The following is a 16,866-nucleotide window of genomic DNA, read 5'->3' as shown; positions in this document are numbered from 1 at the left end:
TATCACCCTACATCCAGTACAGGACAGCAGAGCAGTTATCACCCTACATCCAGTACAGGACAGCAGAGCAGTTATCACCCTGCATCCAGTACAGAACAGCAGAGCAGTTATCACCCTATATCCAGTACAGGACAGCAGAGCAGTTATCACCCTGCATCCAGTACAGGACAGCAGAGCAGTTATCACCCTGCATCCAGTACAGACCAGCAGAGCAGTTATCACCCTACATCCAGTACAGGACAGCAGAGCAGTTATCACCCTACATCCAGTACAGACCAGCAGAGCAGTTATCACCCTACATCCAGTACAGGACAGCAGAGCAGTTATCACCCTACATCCAGTACAGGACAGCAGAGCAGTTATCACCCTACATCCAGTACAGGACAGCAGAACAGTTATCACCCTACATCCAGTACAGGACAGCAGAGCAGTTATCACCCTACATCCAGTACAGGACAGCAGAGCAGTTATCACCCTGCATCCAGTACAGGACAGCAGAGCAGTTATCACCCTACATCCAGTACAGGACAGCAGAGCAGTTATCACCCTACATCCAGTACAGTCCAGCAGAACAGTTATCACCCTACATCCAGTACAGGACAGCAGAGCAGTTATCACCCTACATCCAGTACAGAACAGCAGAGCAGTTATCACCCTACATCCAGTACAGGACAGCAGAGCAGTTATCACCCTACATCCAGTACAGGACAGCAGAACAGTTATCACCCTGCATCCAGTACAGGACAGCAGAACAGTTATCACCCTACATCCAGTACAGGACAGCAGAACAGTTATCACCCTACATCCAGTACAGGACAGCAGAACAGTTATCACCCTGCATCCAGTACAGGACAGCAGAGCAGTTATCACCCTGCATCCAGTACAGGACAGCAGAACAGTTATCACCCTACATCCAGTACAGGACAGCAGAGCAGTTATCACCCTACATCCAGTACAGGACAGCAGAACAGTTATCACCCTACATCCAGTACAGGACAGCAGAGCAGTTATCACCCTGCATCCAGTACAGACCACCAGAGCAGTTATCACCCTACATCCAGTACAGAACAGCAGAACAGTTATCACCCTACATCCAGTACAGGACAGCAGAGCAGTTATCACCCTACATCCAGTACAGGACAGCAGAGCAGTTATCACCCTACATCCAGTACAGGACAGCAGAGCAGTTATCACCCTACATCCAGTACAGGACAGCAGAGCAGTTATCACCCTGCATCCAGTACAGGACAGCAGAGCAGTTATCACCCTGCATCCAGTACAGGACAGCAGAGCAGTTATCACCCTACATCCAGTACAGGACAGCAGAGCAGTTATCACCCTACATCCAGTACAGAACAGCAGAGCAGTTATCACCCTACATCCAGTACAGGACAGCAGAGCAGTTATCACCCTACATCCAGTACAGGACAGCAGAGCAGTTATCACCCTACATCCAGTACAGGACAGCAGAGCAGTTATCACCCTGCATCCAGTACAGGACAGCAGAACAGTTATCACCCTACATCCAGTACAGGACAGCAGAACAGTTATCACCCTACATCCAGTACAGGACAGCAGAGCAGTTATCACCCTACATCCAGTACAGGACAGCAGAGCAGTTATCACCCTACATCCAGTACAGGACAGCAGAGCAGTTATCACCCTGCATCCAGTACAGAACAGCAGAACAGTTATCACCCTACATCCAGTACAGGACAGCAGAGCAGTTATCACCCTACATCCAGTACAGGACAGCAGAGCAGTTATCACCCTGCATCCAGTACAGGACAGCAGAGCAGTTATCACCCTACATCCAGTACAGAACAGCAGAACAGTTATCACCCTGCATCCAGTACAGGACAGCAGAGCAGTTATCACCCTGCATCCAGTACAGAACAGCAGAACAGTTATCACCCTACATCCAGTACAGGACAGCAGAGCAGTTATCACCCTGCATCCAGTACAGGACAGCAGAGCAGTTATCACCCTGCATCCAGTACAGGACAGCAGAGCAGTTATCACCCTGCATCCAGTACAGGACAGCAGAACAGTTATCACCCTACATCCAGTACAGGACAGCAGAGCAGTTATCACCCTACATCCAGTACAGGACAGCAGAGCAGTTATCACCCTGCATCCAGTACAGGACAGCAGAACAGTTATCACCCTGCATCCAGTACAGGACAGCAGAGCAGTTATCACCCTACATCCAGTACAGGACAGCAGAACAGTTATCACCCTACATCCAGTACAGGACAGCAGAGCAGTTATCACCCTACATCCAGTACAGGACAGCAGAACAGTTATCACCCTGCATCCAGTACAGGACAGCAGAGCAGTTATCACCCTACATCCAGTACAGGACAGCAGAACAGTTATCACCCTACATCCAGTACAGGACAGCAGAACAGTTATCACCCTGCATCCAGTACAGAACAGCAGAGCAGTTATCACCCTACATCCAGTACAGGACAGCAGAGCAGTTATCACCCTACATCCAGTACAGACCAGCAGAGCAGTTATCACCCTACATCCAGTACAGGACAGCAGAACAGTTATCACCCTGCATCCAGTACAGGACAGCAGAACAGTTATCATCCTACATCCAGTACAGGACAGCAGAGCAGTTATCACCCTACATCCAGTACAGGACAGCAGAGCAGTTATCACCCTACATCCAGTACAGGACAGCAGAACAGTTATCACCCTACATCCAGTACAGACCAGCAGAGCAGTTATCACCCTACATCCAGTACAGGACAGCAGAGCAGTTATCACCCTGCATCCAGTACAGGACAGCAGAGTAGTTATCACCCTACATCCAGTACAGGACAGCAGAACAGTTATCACCCTACATCCAGTACAGAACAGCAGAACAGTTATCACCCTACATCCAGTACAGGACAGCAGAGCAGTTATCACCCTGCATCCAGTACAGTCCAGCAGAGCAGTTATCACCCTACATCCAGTACAGAACAGCAGAACAGTTATCACCCTGCATCCAGTACAGGACAGCAGAGCAGTTATCACCCTACATCCAGTACAGACCAGCAGAGCAGTTATCACCCTGCATCCAGTACAGATCAGCAGAGCAGTTATCACCCTACATCCAGTACAGGACAGCAGAGCAGTTATCACCCTGCATCCAGTACAGGACAGCAGAACAGTTATCACCCTACATCCAGTACAGGACAGCAGAGCAGTTATCACCCTACATCCAGTACAGAACAGCAGAACAGTTATCACCCTACATCCAGTACAGGACAGCAGAACAGTTATCACCCTACATCCAGTACAGGACAGCAGAACAGTTATCACCCTACATCCAGTACAGGACAGCAGAGCAGTTATCACCCTACATCCAGTACAGGACAGCAGAGCAGTTATCACCCTACATCCAGTACAGGACAGCAGAGCAGTTATCACCCTGCATCCAGTACAGGACAGCAGAACAGTTATCACCCTACATCCAGTACAGGACAGCAGAACAGTTATCACCCTACATCCAGTACAGGACAGCAGAACAGTTATCACCCTGCATCCAGTACAGGACAGCAGAACAGTTATCACCCTACATCCAGTACAGGACAGCAGAACAGTTATCACCCTACATCCAGTACAGGACAGCAGAGCAGTTATCACCCTACATCCAGTACAGGACAGCAGAACAGTTATCACCCTGCATCCAGTACAGGACAGCAGAGCAGTTATCACCCTACATCCAGTACAGGACAGCAGAACAGTTATCACCCTGCATCCAGTACAGAACAGCAGAGCAGTTATCACCCTGCATCCAGTACAGGACAGCAGAACGGTTATCACCCTGCATCCAGTACAGGACAGCAGAGCAGTTATCACCCTACATCCAGTACAGACCAGCAGAGCAGTTATCACCCTACATCCAGTACAGGACAGCAGAGCAGTTATCACCCTACATCCAGTACAGACCAGCAGAGCAGTTATCACCCTACATCCAGTACAGGACAGCAGAGCAGTTATCACCCTACATCCAGTACAGACCAGCAGAGCAGTTATCACCCTACATCCAGTACAGGACAGCAGAGCAGTTATCACCCTACATCCAGTACAGGACAGCAGAGCAGTTATCACCCTGCATCCAGTACAGGACAGCAGAGCAGTTATCACCCTGCATCCAGTACAGGACAGCAGAGCAGTTATCACCCTACATCCAGTACAGGACAGCAGAGCAGTTATCACCCTACATCCAGTACAGGACAGCAGAGCAGTTATCACCCTGCATCCAGTACAGGACAGCAGAGCAGTTATCACCCTGCATCCAGTACAGGACAGCAGAGCAGTTATCACCCTACATCCAGTACAGGACAGCAGAACAGATATCACCCTACATCCAGTACAGGACAGCAGAGTAGTTATCACCCTACATCCAGTACAGGACAGCAGAACAGTTATCACCCTACATCCAGTACAGGACAGCAGAACAGTTATCACCCTACATCCAGTACAGGACAGCAGAGCAGTTATCACCCTACATCCAGTACAGAACAGCAGAGCAGTTATCACCCTGCATCCAGTACAGGACAGCAGAACAGTTATCACCCTACATCCAGTACAGGACAGCAGAACAGTTATCACCCTACATCCAGTACAGGACAGCAGAACAGTTATCACCCTACATCCAGTACAGGACAGCAGAACAGTTATCACCCTACATCCAGTACAGGACAGCAGAGCAGTTATCACCCTACATCCAGTACAGGACAGCAGAGCAGTTATCACCCTGCATCCAGTACAGGACAGCAGAACAGTTATCACCCTACATCCAGTACAGGACAGCAGAACAGTTATCACCCTACATCCAGTACAGGACAGCAGAGCAGTTATCACCCTACATCCAGTACAGGACAGCAGAGCAGTTATCACCCTACATCCAGTACAGGACAGCAGAGCAGTTATCACCCTGCATCCAGTACAGGACAGCAGAGCAGTTATCACCCTACATCCAGTACAGGACAGCAGAACAGTTATCACCCTACATCCAGTACAGAACAGCAGAGCAGTTATCACCCTGCATCCAGTACAGGACAGCAGAACAGTTATCACCCTACATCCAGTACAGGACAGCAGAACAGTTATCACCCTACATCCAGTACAGAACAGCAGAGCAGTTATCACCCTACATCCAGTACAGGACAGCAGAACAGTTATCACCCTACATCCAGTACAGAACAGCAGAGCAGTTATCACCCTGCATCCAGTACAGGACAGCAGAACAGTTATCACCCTACATCCAGTACAGGACAGCAGAACAGTTATCACCCTACATCCAGTACAGGACAGCAGAACAGTTATCACCCTACATCCAGTACAGAACAGCAGAGCAGTTATCACCCTGCATCCAGTACAGGACAGCAGAACAGTTATCACCCTACATCCAGTACAGGACAGCAGAACAGTTATCACCCTACATCCAGTACAGGACAGCAGAGCAGTTATCACCCTACATCCAGTACAGGACAGCAGAGCAGTTATCACCCTACATCCAGTACAGGACAGCAGAGCAGTTATCACCCTACATCCAGTACAGGACAGCAGAGCAGTTATCACCCTACATCCAGTACAGGACAGCAGAGCAGTTATCACCCTGCATCCAGTACAGGACAGCAGAGCAGTTATCACCCTGCATCCAGTACAGGACAGCAGAGCAGTTATCACCCTGCATCCAGTACAGGACAGCAGAGCAGTTATCACCCTGCATCCAGTACAGGACAGCAGAGCAGTTATCACCCTACATCCAGTACAGGACAGCAGAGCAGTTATCACCCTGCATCCAGTACAGGACAGCAGAACAGTTATCACCCTACATCCAGTACAGGACAGCAGAGCAGTTATCACCCTACATCCAGTACAGGACAGCAGAGCAGTTATCACCCTGCATCCAGTACAGACCAGCAGAGCAGTTATCACCCTACATCCAGTACAGGACAGCAGAACAGTGATCACCCTACATCCAGTACAGGACAGCAGAGCAGTTATCACCCTACATCCAGTACAGGACAGCAGAGCAGTTATCACCCTACATCCAGTACAGGACAGCAGAGCAGTTATCACCCTGCATCCAGTACAGGACAGCAGAGCAGTTATCACCCTACATCCAGTACAGGACAGCAGAACAGTGATCACCCTACATCCAGTACAGGACAGCAGAACAGTTATCACCCTACATCCAGTACAGGACAGCAGAGCAGTTATCACCCTGCATCCAGTACAGGACAGCAGAGCAGTTATCACCCTACATCCAGTACAGAACAGCAGAGCAGTTATCACCCTGCATCCAGTACAGGACAGCAGAACAGTTATCACCCTACATCCAGTACAGGACAGCAGAACAGTTATCACCCTACATCCAGTACAGGACAGCAGAGCAGTTATCACCCTGCATCCAGTACAGGACAGCAGAGCAGTTATCACCCTACATCCAGTACAGAACAGCAGAGCAGTTATCACCCTGCATCCAGTACAGGACAGCAGAACAATTATCACCCTACATCCAGTACAGGACAGCAGAACAGTTATCACCCTACATCCAGTACAGGACAGCAGAACAGTTATCACCCTACATCCAGTACAGGACAGCAGAGCAGTTATCACCCTACATCCAGTACAGGACAGCAGAGCAGTTATCACCCTACATCCAGTACAGGACAGCAGAGCAGTTATCACCCTACATCCAGTACAGGACAGCAGAACAGTTATCACCCTACATCCAGTACAGACCAGCAGAGCAGTTATCACCCTACATCCAGTACAGACCAGCAGAACAGATATCACCCTACATCCAGTACAGGACAGCAGAGTAGTTATCACCCTACATCCAGTACAGGACAGCAGAACAGTTATCACCCTACATCCAGTACAGGACAGCAGAGCAGTTATCACCCTGCATCCAGTACAGGACAGCAGAGCAGTTATCACCCTGCATCCAGTACAGACCACCAGAGCAGTTATCACCCTGCATCCAGTACAGGACAGCAGAACAGTTATCACCCTGCATCCAGTACAGGACAGCAGAGCAGTTATCACCCTACATCCAGTACAGGACAGCAGAACAGTTATCACCCTGCATCCAGTACAGGACAGCAGAGCAGTTATCACCCTACATCCAGTACAGGACAGCAGAACAGTTATCACCCTACATCCAGTACAGACCAGCAGAGCAGTTATCACCCTGCATCCAGTACAGGACAGCAGAGCAGTTATCACCCTGCATCCAGTACAGGACAGCAGAACAGTTATCACCCTACATCCAGTACAGGACAGCAGAGCAGTTATCACCCTACATCCAGTACAGGACAGCAGAGCAGTTATCACCCTATATCCAGTACAGGACAGCAGAGCAGTTATCACCCTACATCCAGTACAGGACAGCAGAACAGTTATCACCCTGCATCCAGTACAGACCAGCAGAACAGTTATCACCCTGCATCCAGTACAGAACAGCAGAGCAGTTATCACCCTGTATCCAGTACAGGACAGCAGAGCAGTTATCACCCTACATCCAGTACAGAACAGCAGAACAGTTATCACCCTACATCCAGTACAGGACAGCAGAGCAGTTATCACCCTACATCCAGTACAGGACAGCAGAGCAGTTATCACCCTGCATCCAGTACAGGACAGCAGAGCAGTTATCACCCTGCATCCAGTACAGGACAGCAGAACAGTTATCACCCTATATCCAGTACAGGACAGCAGAGCAGTTATCACCCTACATCCAGTACAGAACAGCAGAGCAGTTATCACCCTACATCCAGTACAGACCAGCAGAGCAGTTATCACCCTACATCCAGTACAGGACAGCAGAGCAGTTATCACCCTACATCCACCAGCAGAGCAGTTATCACCCTACATCCAGTACAGGACAGCAGAGCAGTTATCACCCTACATCCAGTACAGGACAGCAGAGCAGTTATCACCCTACATCCAGTACAGGACAGCAGAGCAGTTATCACCCTACATCCAGTACAGGACAGCAGAGCAGTTATCACCCTACATCCAGTACAGGACAGCAGAGCAGTTATCACCCTACATCCAGTACAGACCAGCAGAGCAGTTATCACCCTGCACCCAGTACAGGACAGCAGAGCAGTTATCACCCTACATCCAGTACAGGACAGCAAGAACAGTTATCACCCTGCATCCAGTACAGACCAGCAGAACAGTTATCACCCTACATCCAGTACAGGACAGCAGAGCAGTTATCACCCTGCATCCAGTACAGGACAGCAGAGCAGTTATCACCCTGCATCCAGTACAGGACAGCAGAACAGTTATCACCCTACATCCAGTACAGGACAGCAGAACAGTTATCACCCTACATCCAGTACAGGACAGCAGAGCAGTTATTACCCTACATCCAGTACAGGACAGCAGAGCAGTTATCACCCTGCATCCAGTACAGGACAGCAGAGCAGTTATCACCCTGCATCCAGTACAGGACAGCAGAGCAGTTATCACCCTACATCCAGTACAGGACAGCAGAGCAGTTATCACCCTACATCCAGTACAGGACAGCAGAGCAGTTATCACCCTGCATCCAGTACAGGACAGCAGAACAGTTATCACCCTGCATCCAGTACAGGACAGCAGAACAGTTATCACCCTGCATCCAGTACAGGACAGCAGAGCAGTTATCACCCTGCATCCAGTACAGGACAGCAGAACAGTTATCACCCTACATCCAGTACAGGACAGCAGAACAGTTATCACCCTACATCCAGTACAGACCAGCAGAGCAGTTATCACCCTACATCCAGTACAGGACAGCAGAACAGTTATCACCCTACATCCAGTACAGAACAGCAGAACAGTTATCACCCTACATCCAGTACAGGACAGCAGAACAGTTATCACCCTACATCCAGTACAGGACAGCAGAACAGTTATCACCCTACATCCAGTTCTGCTGATTAGGGGGTTTTGCTGTCTGGTCATTACAAGTATTTGGGGGGGAAATTACTTATAGTATGAGGAAAATCTGGAGAGACATCTGTGACTGGCGTCTTGTGTCACTCCGAGCGCCGCTCCCTGATACTCCTGGCAATCACTTGAATATTCATTGGATTATTTTTAATCTTCGTGCAGAACATTTGTCAATTATTTTTCTTGCTTGGATAAAAACTCATATAGACGCTTCCGGCAGTGAGAGCTGAGACTGAAGAGACTGAGGCTGCAAGATAGAAGGGGAAGGCGGGGGACATCAGTGCAGCCAAAATCACCACCGCATGTGCCCCTACACCCTACCCAGATAATATGAGGGGACCCCGACCTGATAATGTGAGGAGACCCCGACCAGATAATGTGAGGGGATCCCGACCATATAATGTGAGAGAACCCCGATCAGATAATGTGAGGGGATCCCGATCAGATAATGTGAGGAGACCCCGATCAGATAATGTGAGGAGACCCCGATCAGATAATGTGAGGAGACCCCGATCAGATAATGTGAGGAGACCCCGATCAGATAATGTGAGGAGACCCCGACCAGATAATGTGAGGGGACCCCGACCAGATAATGTGAGGGGACCCCGATCAGATAATGTGAGGAGACCCCGATCAGATAATGTGAGGAGACCCCGACCAGATAATGTGAGGAGACCCCGACCAGATAATGTGAGGGGACCCCAACCAGATAATGTGAGGGGACCCCGATCAGATAATGTGAGGAGACCCCGATCAGATAATGTGAGGGGACCCCGATCAGATAATGTGAGGGGACCCCGACCAGATAATGTGAGGGGACCCCGATCAGATAATGTGAGGGGGTGCTTATCAGGGAGATGCTTAGAGGGTGCTTATCAGGGAGGTGCTCAGAGGGTGCTTATCAGGGAGATGCTCAGTGGGTGCATATCAGGGAGGTGCTCAGAGGGTGCTTATAGGGGAGGTGATCAGTGGGTGCTTATAAGGGAGGTGCTCAGAGGGTGCTTATAACGGAGATGCTCAGAGGGTGCTTATCAGGGAGATGCTGAGAGGGTGCTTATCAGGGAGGTGCTCAGAGGGTGCTTATCAGGGAGGTGCTTAGAGGGTGCTTATAAGGGAGGTGCTCAGAGGGTGCTTATAGGGGAGGTGCTCAGAGGGTGCTTATAGGGGAGGTGCTCAGTGGGTGCTTATAAGGGAGGTGCTCAGAGGGTGCTTATCAGGAAGGTGCTCAGAGGGTGCTTATCAGGGAGGTGCTCAGAGGGTGCTTATCAGGGAGGTGCTCAGAGGGTGCTTTTAAGGGAGGTGCTCAGAGGGTGCTTATCAGGGAGGTGCTCAGAGGGTGCTTATCAGGGAGGTGCTCAGAGGGTACTTATCAGGGAGGTGCTCAGAGGGTACTTATCAGGGAGGTGCTCAGAGGGTACTTATCAGGGAGGTGCTCAGAGGGTGCTTATAGGGGAGGTGCTCAGTGGGTGCTTATTAGGGAGGTGCTCAGAGGGTGCTTATCAGGGAGGTGCTCAGAGGGTGCTTATCAGGCAGATGCTCAGAGGGTGCTTATCAGGGAGGTGCTCAGAGAGTGCTTATCAGGGAGGTGCTCAGAGGGTACTTATCAGGGAGGTGCTCAGAGGGTGCTTATAGGGGAGGTGCTCAGTGGGTGCTTATTAGGGAGGTGCTCAGAGGGTGCTTATCAGGGAGGTGCTCAGAGGGTGCTTATCAGGCAGATGCTCAGAGGGTGCTTATCAGGGAGGTGCTCAGAGGGTACTTATCAGGGAGATGCTCAGAGGGGACTTATCAGGGAGGTGCTCAGAGGGTGCTTATCAGGGAAGTGTTGGTCTGGGCATGACTGATTAGGAAGGTTCTGAGGTTAAGCGGTGCTGACCTGGGAGCTGGTGAGCAGGGAATTGGCCTAGGAAGTAGTGACCTGTATGGTGGTTTCCAGGGGGGTTTTGGGCCATTAAAAGGGTACTCCATTGGCCAGCTTTTGGAACATATAGTTCCGAACACTGTGTGCGCGCACGTTGCGGGGGTCGGCCATGCCCCCTCCCATAGACTTGCATTGAGGGGGCTGACCACTGCAGTGCGCACACAGCGTTCGGAACGAAATGTTCCAAAAGCTGGCCAGTGGAGTTCCCCTTTAAGTGGTGAACTGTTCTACAGAATAATTATAAATCTGTATATTTATTTATTTTTTTCAGATGAAATGTCGAATGCTCCAGAGAAGATCCTGACACTGGACGACCTCTTTAGGAAAGAGTTTACTATCCACAATCCAGAGCCCAGGTGGATTAATGGTAGGTGAGCAGCAGATCTGACCATCTACACACTGAACAAGGGCATATATATTTTGTGTGGATGGTGAGGAGCAAGATCTGGGTGGCGAAAGGAGTCAGTGGTCTCAAGGGGGTGAGCAGAACGTTAAAGAAAACTGTGGAGGGCAATAGCTCATGCTCAGGCACCTGGCTGGTCATGTACATTGGTGAATGTAATTACTTATTAGTGAAATGCTGTAAAATGTAATGAATTTTTTACAGTTCTGCCCTGGATGAATGAATTACCGTAATCTTTTTGGATATTGTAGCAGACTGGTTCTGGTGAGAAATGCACCCCTAGGGTTTCATATGTTTTTTTCCTCCTATGCTGCTGACGTTATACATATACTATCTGAGTACCCGGCGTTGCCCGGTTTTTCCTTCCTAATCCTTGTTGGGGAGGAAAATCAACAAAGGAGGAAGCTTTTGATTTCATATCCCATCCTCATATATTGTTGCCATATCCCAACCCCATATCCCGTCCTCATATCGCAACCTCATATCTCATCCTCATATCCCGACCTCATGTCCCATCTTCATATCCCGACCTCATGTCCCATCTTCATATCCCGTCCTCATATCTCAACCTCATATCCCGTCCTCATATCCCGTCCTCATATCTCAACCTCCTATCCCGTCCTCAACCTCATATCCCGTCCCCATATCCTGTCCTCATATCTCAACCTCATATCTCGTCCTCATATCCCGACCTCATGTCCCGTCCTCATATCCCGACCTCATATCCCATGTTCATATCCTGACCTCATCTCCGTCCTCATATCCCGACCTCATGTCTCGTCCTCATATCCCCACCTCATATCCCGTCCTCATATCCCGACCTCATGTCCAGTCCTCATATCCCGACCTCATATCCCATCCTCATATCCCGACCTCATGTCCCGTCCTCATATCCTGACCTCATATCCCATCCTCATATCCCGTCCTCATATTCCTTTGCCTCATGTCCCGTCCTCATATCCCGACCTCATGTCCCGTCCTCATATCCCCACCTCATATGCCGTCCTCATATCCCGATGTCATATCCAGTCCTCATATCCCGACCTCATATCCTGTCCTCATATGCTGTCCTCATATTCCGTCCTCATTTCCCAACCTCATATCCTCATATCCTAATGTTTCATCCTCATATCCTGTCCTCAAGTGGGACTGATTTGTGATGAAGATATTGTAAGCTGAAAATAGACAGGGACGTGGCTTTGTAATACTGGGTGTGATATGCAAGCCAGACCGATGCACAAAAAGGGTAGAGAATAAAAGGGGTGGGGTTTAAACAGTGGGCGTGTCTTTTTGAGATGGTGTGTGGCTTGCAAGCCGGATTGACACATTCACCAGGAGATGCAGAGCGGAGCTTGTGGAGTAAGGTACTGGAAGTCCCATATACTTATATGGGACTTGAAACAAAATCTCATCTTTTATATAAGAGTGTAGGTAAGGGTTAATTTAACTATCATATATTTTAATTTGACGTATAAGTAATATGTGTACCAGGTATTATCGAAATATCTCCAGCCGTACGGAAGTTATGCAGTAATATATATTTCCCATAGATTTGTATGGGACTTTAAACAAAAACCGTGATCCTTGCAGATGGGGGTGAGTAAGGGTTAAATCACCTATCCTATGTTTGTTGTTGACATATAAGTAACATGTGACCAAGTTTCATGTTAATATCTTTTGCTGTTTGGCCTTGATGCTGGAACATACACACACACATTGAGTTTTATATACAGTGACCCCCCCGACCTACGATGGCCCCGACATACGATCATTTCAACATACGATGGTCTCTCAGAGGCAGCACCAACATACGATTCTTTTGTATGTCGGGGCCATCGCATAAACGGCTATCCGGCAGCGCAGACTGCTTCAGCTGCCACCGGATAGCCGTTTACGGTGCCCCGTGTGGTCCTCTGACGATCACTTACCTGTCCTCGGGGCTCCGGCGCGTCCTCTTCGGGATCCCCTGCATCGTCAGCGCTCTCCATCGTCGTCATCACGTCGCTGCGCACGCCGTCCCGTCATCCAATAGGAGCGGCGTGCGTAGCGACGTGATGGCGGCGACGGAGAGCGAGGATGCCGGGGAAGCAGAGGCCTTGCCAGAGCCTCGGGGACACCTCGGGGACGCGGCGACAGTGATGGACGGCGACATCCAGGGCAGCGGTGACGGTCCGGAGCGGCGGGGACAGGTGAGTACAACTTCCTCTACCAGTGGTCTAGAACCTGCAGACCTCCAGATGTTGCAAAACTACAACTCCCAGCATGCCCGGACAGCCAACGGCTGTCCGGGCATGTTGGGTGTTGTAGTTTTGCAACATCTGGAGCTCCGCAGGTTGTAGACCACTGTCCTATACTTTACATTGCACGGATCTCTCAACATACGATGGTTTCAACAACCGATGGTCCATTTGGAACGGATTACCATCGTGTGTTGAGGGACCACTGTATATAGATCTGCTAGAAAAAAGCAAGAAGAACAATAAAATCAGAAAACCAGACAGAGCGGTGAAGTTGGAGGCATTTATATAGCAATGGACGGTCCTTGTCCTTCCACCCTGTCCCTGGGCCTATAGTGATTGTGCGCTCTTTGAATCATTGTGACTTGAGTTGAATGATGAAAGGTCCCAGACACTTAGAATATTGTGGTGATATTTGTAGCAGTGCTGCGCGCGCCCTATTATTGCTGTTTAATGGGTTATTCTTTCTCTCTGTCCAGGCTGTGCACAGTTCTCAGCTTCAGGCCTAGTGTATATATCTGAAGAACAGGATCTGGTTGAGGAGCTATGGTTCCCCTTCAGCATGTGCCAGGAATGATAATTTGCTGCTCAGGTCTCTGTGTTTCCCGCATGAGATAAAGGCTCCTTTGTGTTTGTAGACTGGATGCTGAAGTGATATACACCGCCGCCTGGTTATAATAACGTTCTCCCTGCCGCTCGCTCCCATCTAACCAGGGGACGACTTCTTAGAAGTCATCACAGGGATCGGAGCCAATGGTTCCTTTTATTCCAGACCAGATTGGTAGAACATACAGAGGAATATGAAATGTTGTGCAGAGCTGTGGGATATGGGGGTGGCATTTAGGAGGTGCACTGTAATGTGTGACCCAGAGACCTCATCGTTGTCCTTCTTTGTATTAACTACAGAAATCCGATAAAGGAAAACGAGTACAATCATACCTGACTAGTAACAGAGCACAGTCATCTCAGCCTCTCGGCCTAGGAAATGGGGGAGCACAGTCATCTCAGCCTCTAAGCCTAGGAAATGGGGGAGCACAGTCATCTCAGCCTCTCGGCCTAGGAAATGGGGGAGCACAGTCATCTCAGCCTCTCGGCCTAGGAAATGGGGGAGCACAGTCATCTCAGCCTCTCGGCCTAGGAAATGGGGGAGCACAGTCATCTCAGCCTCTAAGCCTAGGAAATGGGGGAGCACAGTCTTCTTAGCCTCTAAGCCTAGGAAATGGAGGAGCACAGTCATCTCAGCTTCTAAGCCTAGGAAATGGGGGAGCACAGTCATCTCAGCCTCTAAGCCTAGGAAATGGGGGAGCACAGTCATCTCAGCCTCTAAGCCTAGGAAATGGGGGAGCACAGTCATCTCAGCCTCTCGGCCTAGGAAATGGGGGAGCACAGTCATCTCAGCCTCTAAGCCTAGGAAATGGGGGAGCACAGTCATCTCAGCCTCTCGGCCTAGGAAATGGGGGAGCACAGTCATCTCAGCCTCTCGGCCTAGGAAATGGGGGAGCACAGTCATCTCAGCCTCTCGGCCTAGGAAATGGGGGAGCACAGTCATCTCAGCCTCTAAGCCTAGGAAATGGGGGAGCACAGTCATCTCAGCCTCTAAGCCTAGGAAATGGGGGAGCACAGTCATCTCAGCCTCTAAGCCTAGGAAATGGGGGAGCACAGTCATCTCAGCCTCTAAGCCTAGGAAATGGGGGAGCACAGTCATCTCAGCCTCTCGGCCTAGGAAATGGGGGAGCACAGTCATCTCAGCCTCTAAGCCTAGGAAATGGGGGAGCACAGTCATCTCAGCCTCTCGGCCTAGGAAATGGGGGAGCACAGTCATCTCAGCCTCTCGGCCTAGGAAATGGGGGAGCACAGTCATCTCAGCCTCTAAGCCTACGAAATGGAGGAGCACAGTCATCTCAGCCTAGGAAATGGGGGAGCACAGTCATCTCAGCCTCTCGGCCTAGGAAATGGGGGAGCACAGTCATCTCAGCCTCTAAGCCTAGGAAATGGAGGAGCACAGTCCTCTCAGCCTCTAAGCCTAGGAAATGGGGGAGCACAGTCATCTCAGCCTCTAAGCCTAGGAAATGGGGGAGCACAGTCATCTCAGCCTCTAAGCCTAGAAAATGGGGGAGCACAGTCATCTCAGCCTCTAAGCCTAGGAAATGGGGGAGCACAGTCATCTCAGCTTCTAAGCCTAGGAAATGGGGGAGCACAGTCATCTCAGCCTCTAAGCCTAGGAAATGGGGGAGCACAGTTATCTCAGCCTCTAAGCCTAGGAAATGGGGGAGCACAGTCATCTCAGCCTCTAAGCCTAGGAAATGGGGGAGCACAGTCATCTCAGCCTCTCGGCCTAGGAATTGGAGGAGCACAGTCATCTCAGCCTCTAAGCCTAGGAAATGGAGGAGCACAGTCATCTCAGCCTCTAAGCCTAGGAAATGGGGGAGCACAGTCATCTCAGCTTCTAAGCCTAGGAAATGGGGGAGCACAGTCATCTCAGCCTCTCGGCCTAGGAAATGGAGGAGCACAGTCATCTCAGCCTCTAAGCCTAGGAAATGGGGGAGCACAGTCATCTCAGCCTCTAAGCCTAGGAAATGGAGGAGCACAGTCATCTCAGCCTCTAAGCCTAGGAAATGGGGGAGCACAGTCATCTCAGCCTCTAAGCCTAGGAAATGGGGGAGCACAGTCATCTCAACCTCTAAGCCTAGGAAATGGAGGAGCACAGTCATCTCAGCCTCTAAGCCTAGGAAATGGGGGAGCACAGTCATCTCAGCCTCTAAGCCTAGGAAATGGGGGAACACAGTCATCTCAGCCTCTAAGCCTAGGAAATGGGGGAGCACAGTCATCTCAGCCTCTAAGCCTAGGAAATGGGGGAACACAGTCATCTCAGCCTCTAAGCCTAGGAAATGTGGGAGCACAGTCATCTCAGCCTCTCGGACTAGGAAATGGGGGAGCACAGTCATCTCAGCCCCTAAGCCTAGGAAATGGGGGAGCACAGTCATCTCAGCCTCTAAGCCTAGGAAATGGGGGAGCACAGTCATCTCAGCCTCTAAGCCTAGGAAATGGATGAGCACAGTCATCTCAACCTCTCGGCCTAGGAAATGGGGGAGCACAGTCATCTCAGCCTCTAAGCCTAGGAAATGGAGGAGCACAGTCATCTCAGCCTCTAAGCCTAGGAAATGGGGGAGCACAGTCATCTCAGCCTCTAAGCCTAGGAAATGGAGGAGCACAGTCATCTCAGCCTCTAAGCCTAGGAAATGGGGGAGCACAGTCATCTCAGCCTCTAAGCCTAGGAAATGGGGGAGCACAGTCATCTCAGCCTCTCGGCCTGGGAAATGGAGGAGCACAGTTATCTCAGCCTCTAA

The 16,866-nt window shown here is 50.2% G+C and overlaps 1 protein-coding gene across 1 annotated transcript in view; it reads left to right on the top strand.

Moving 5' to 3' along the window:
* DPP10 (dipeptidyl peptidase like 10) overlaps positions 1 to 16,866 on the top strand; it is a 187,333-nt gene that overhangs the window by 71,107 nt on the left and 99,360 nt on the right. The window contains exon 3 of the mRNA XM_056536295.1: positions 11,151 to 11,246. Within this exon, the coding sequence (XP_056392270.1) occupies positions 11,151 to 11,246 (96 nt within the window). The remainder of the gene's footprint in view (positions 1 to 11,150; positions 11,247 to 16,866) is intronic.

This window comes from Hyla sarda, chromosome 8, assembly GCF_029499605.1.
Source record: "Hyla sarda isolate aHylSar1 chromosome 8, aHylSar1.hap1, whole genome shotgun sequence".
NCBI classification, from domain to species: Eukaryota; Metazoa; Chordata; class Amphibia; order Anura; family Hylidae; genus Hyla; species Hyla sarda.
Note: the sequence above shows the minus strand (reverse complement) of the source record. Positions and strands in the feature narration are given on the sequence as shown.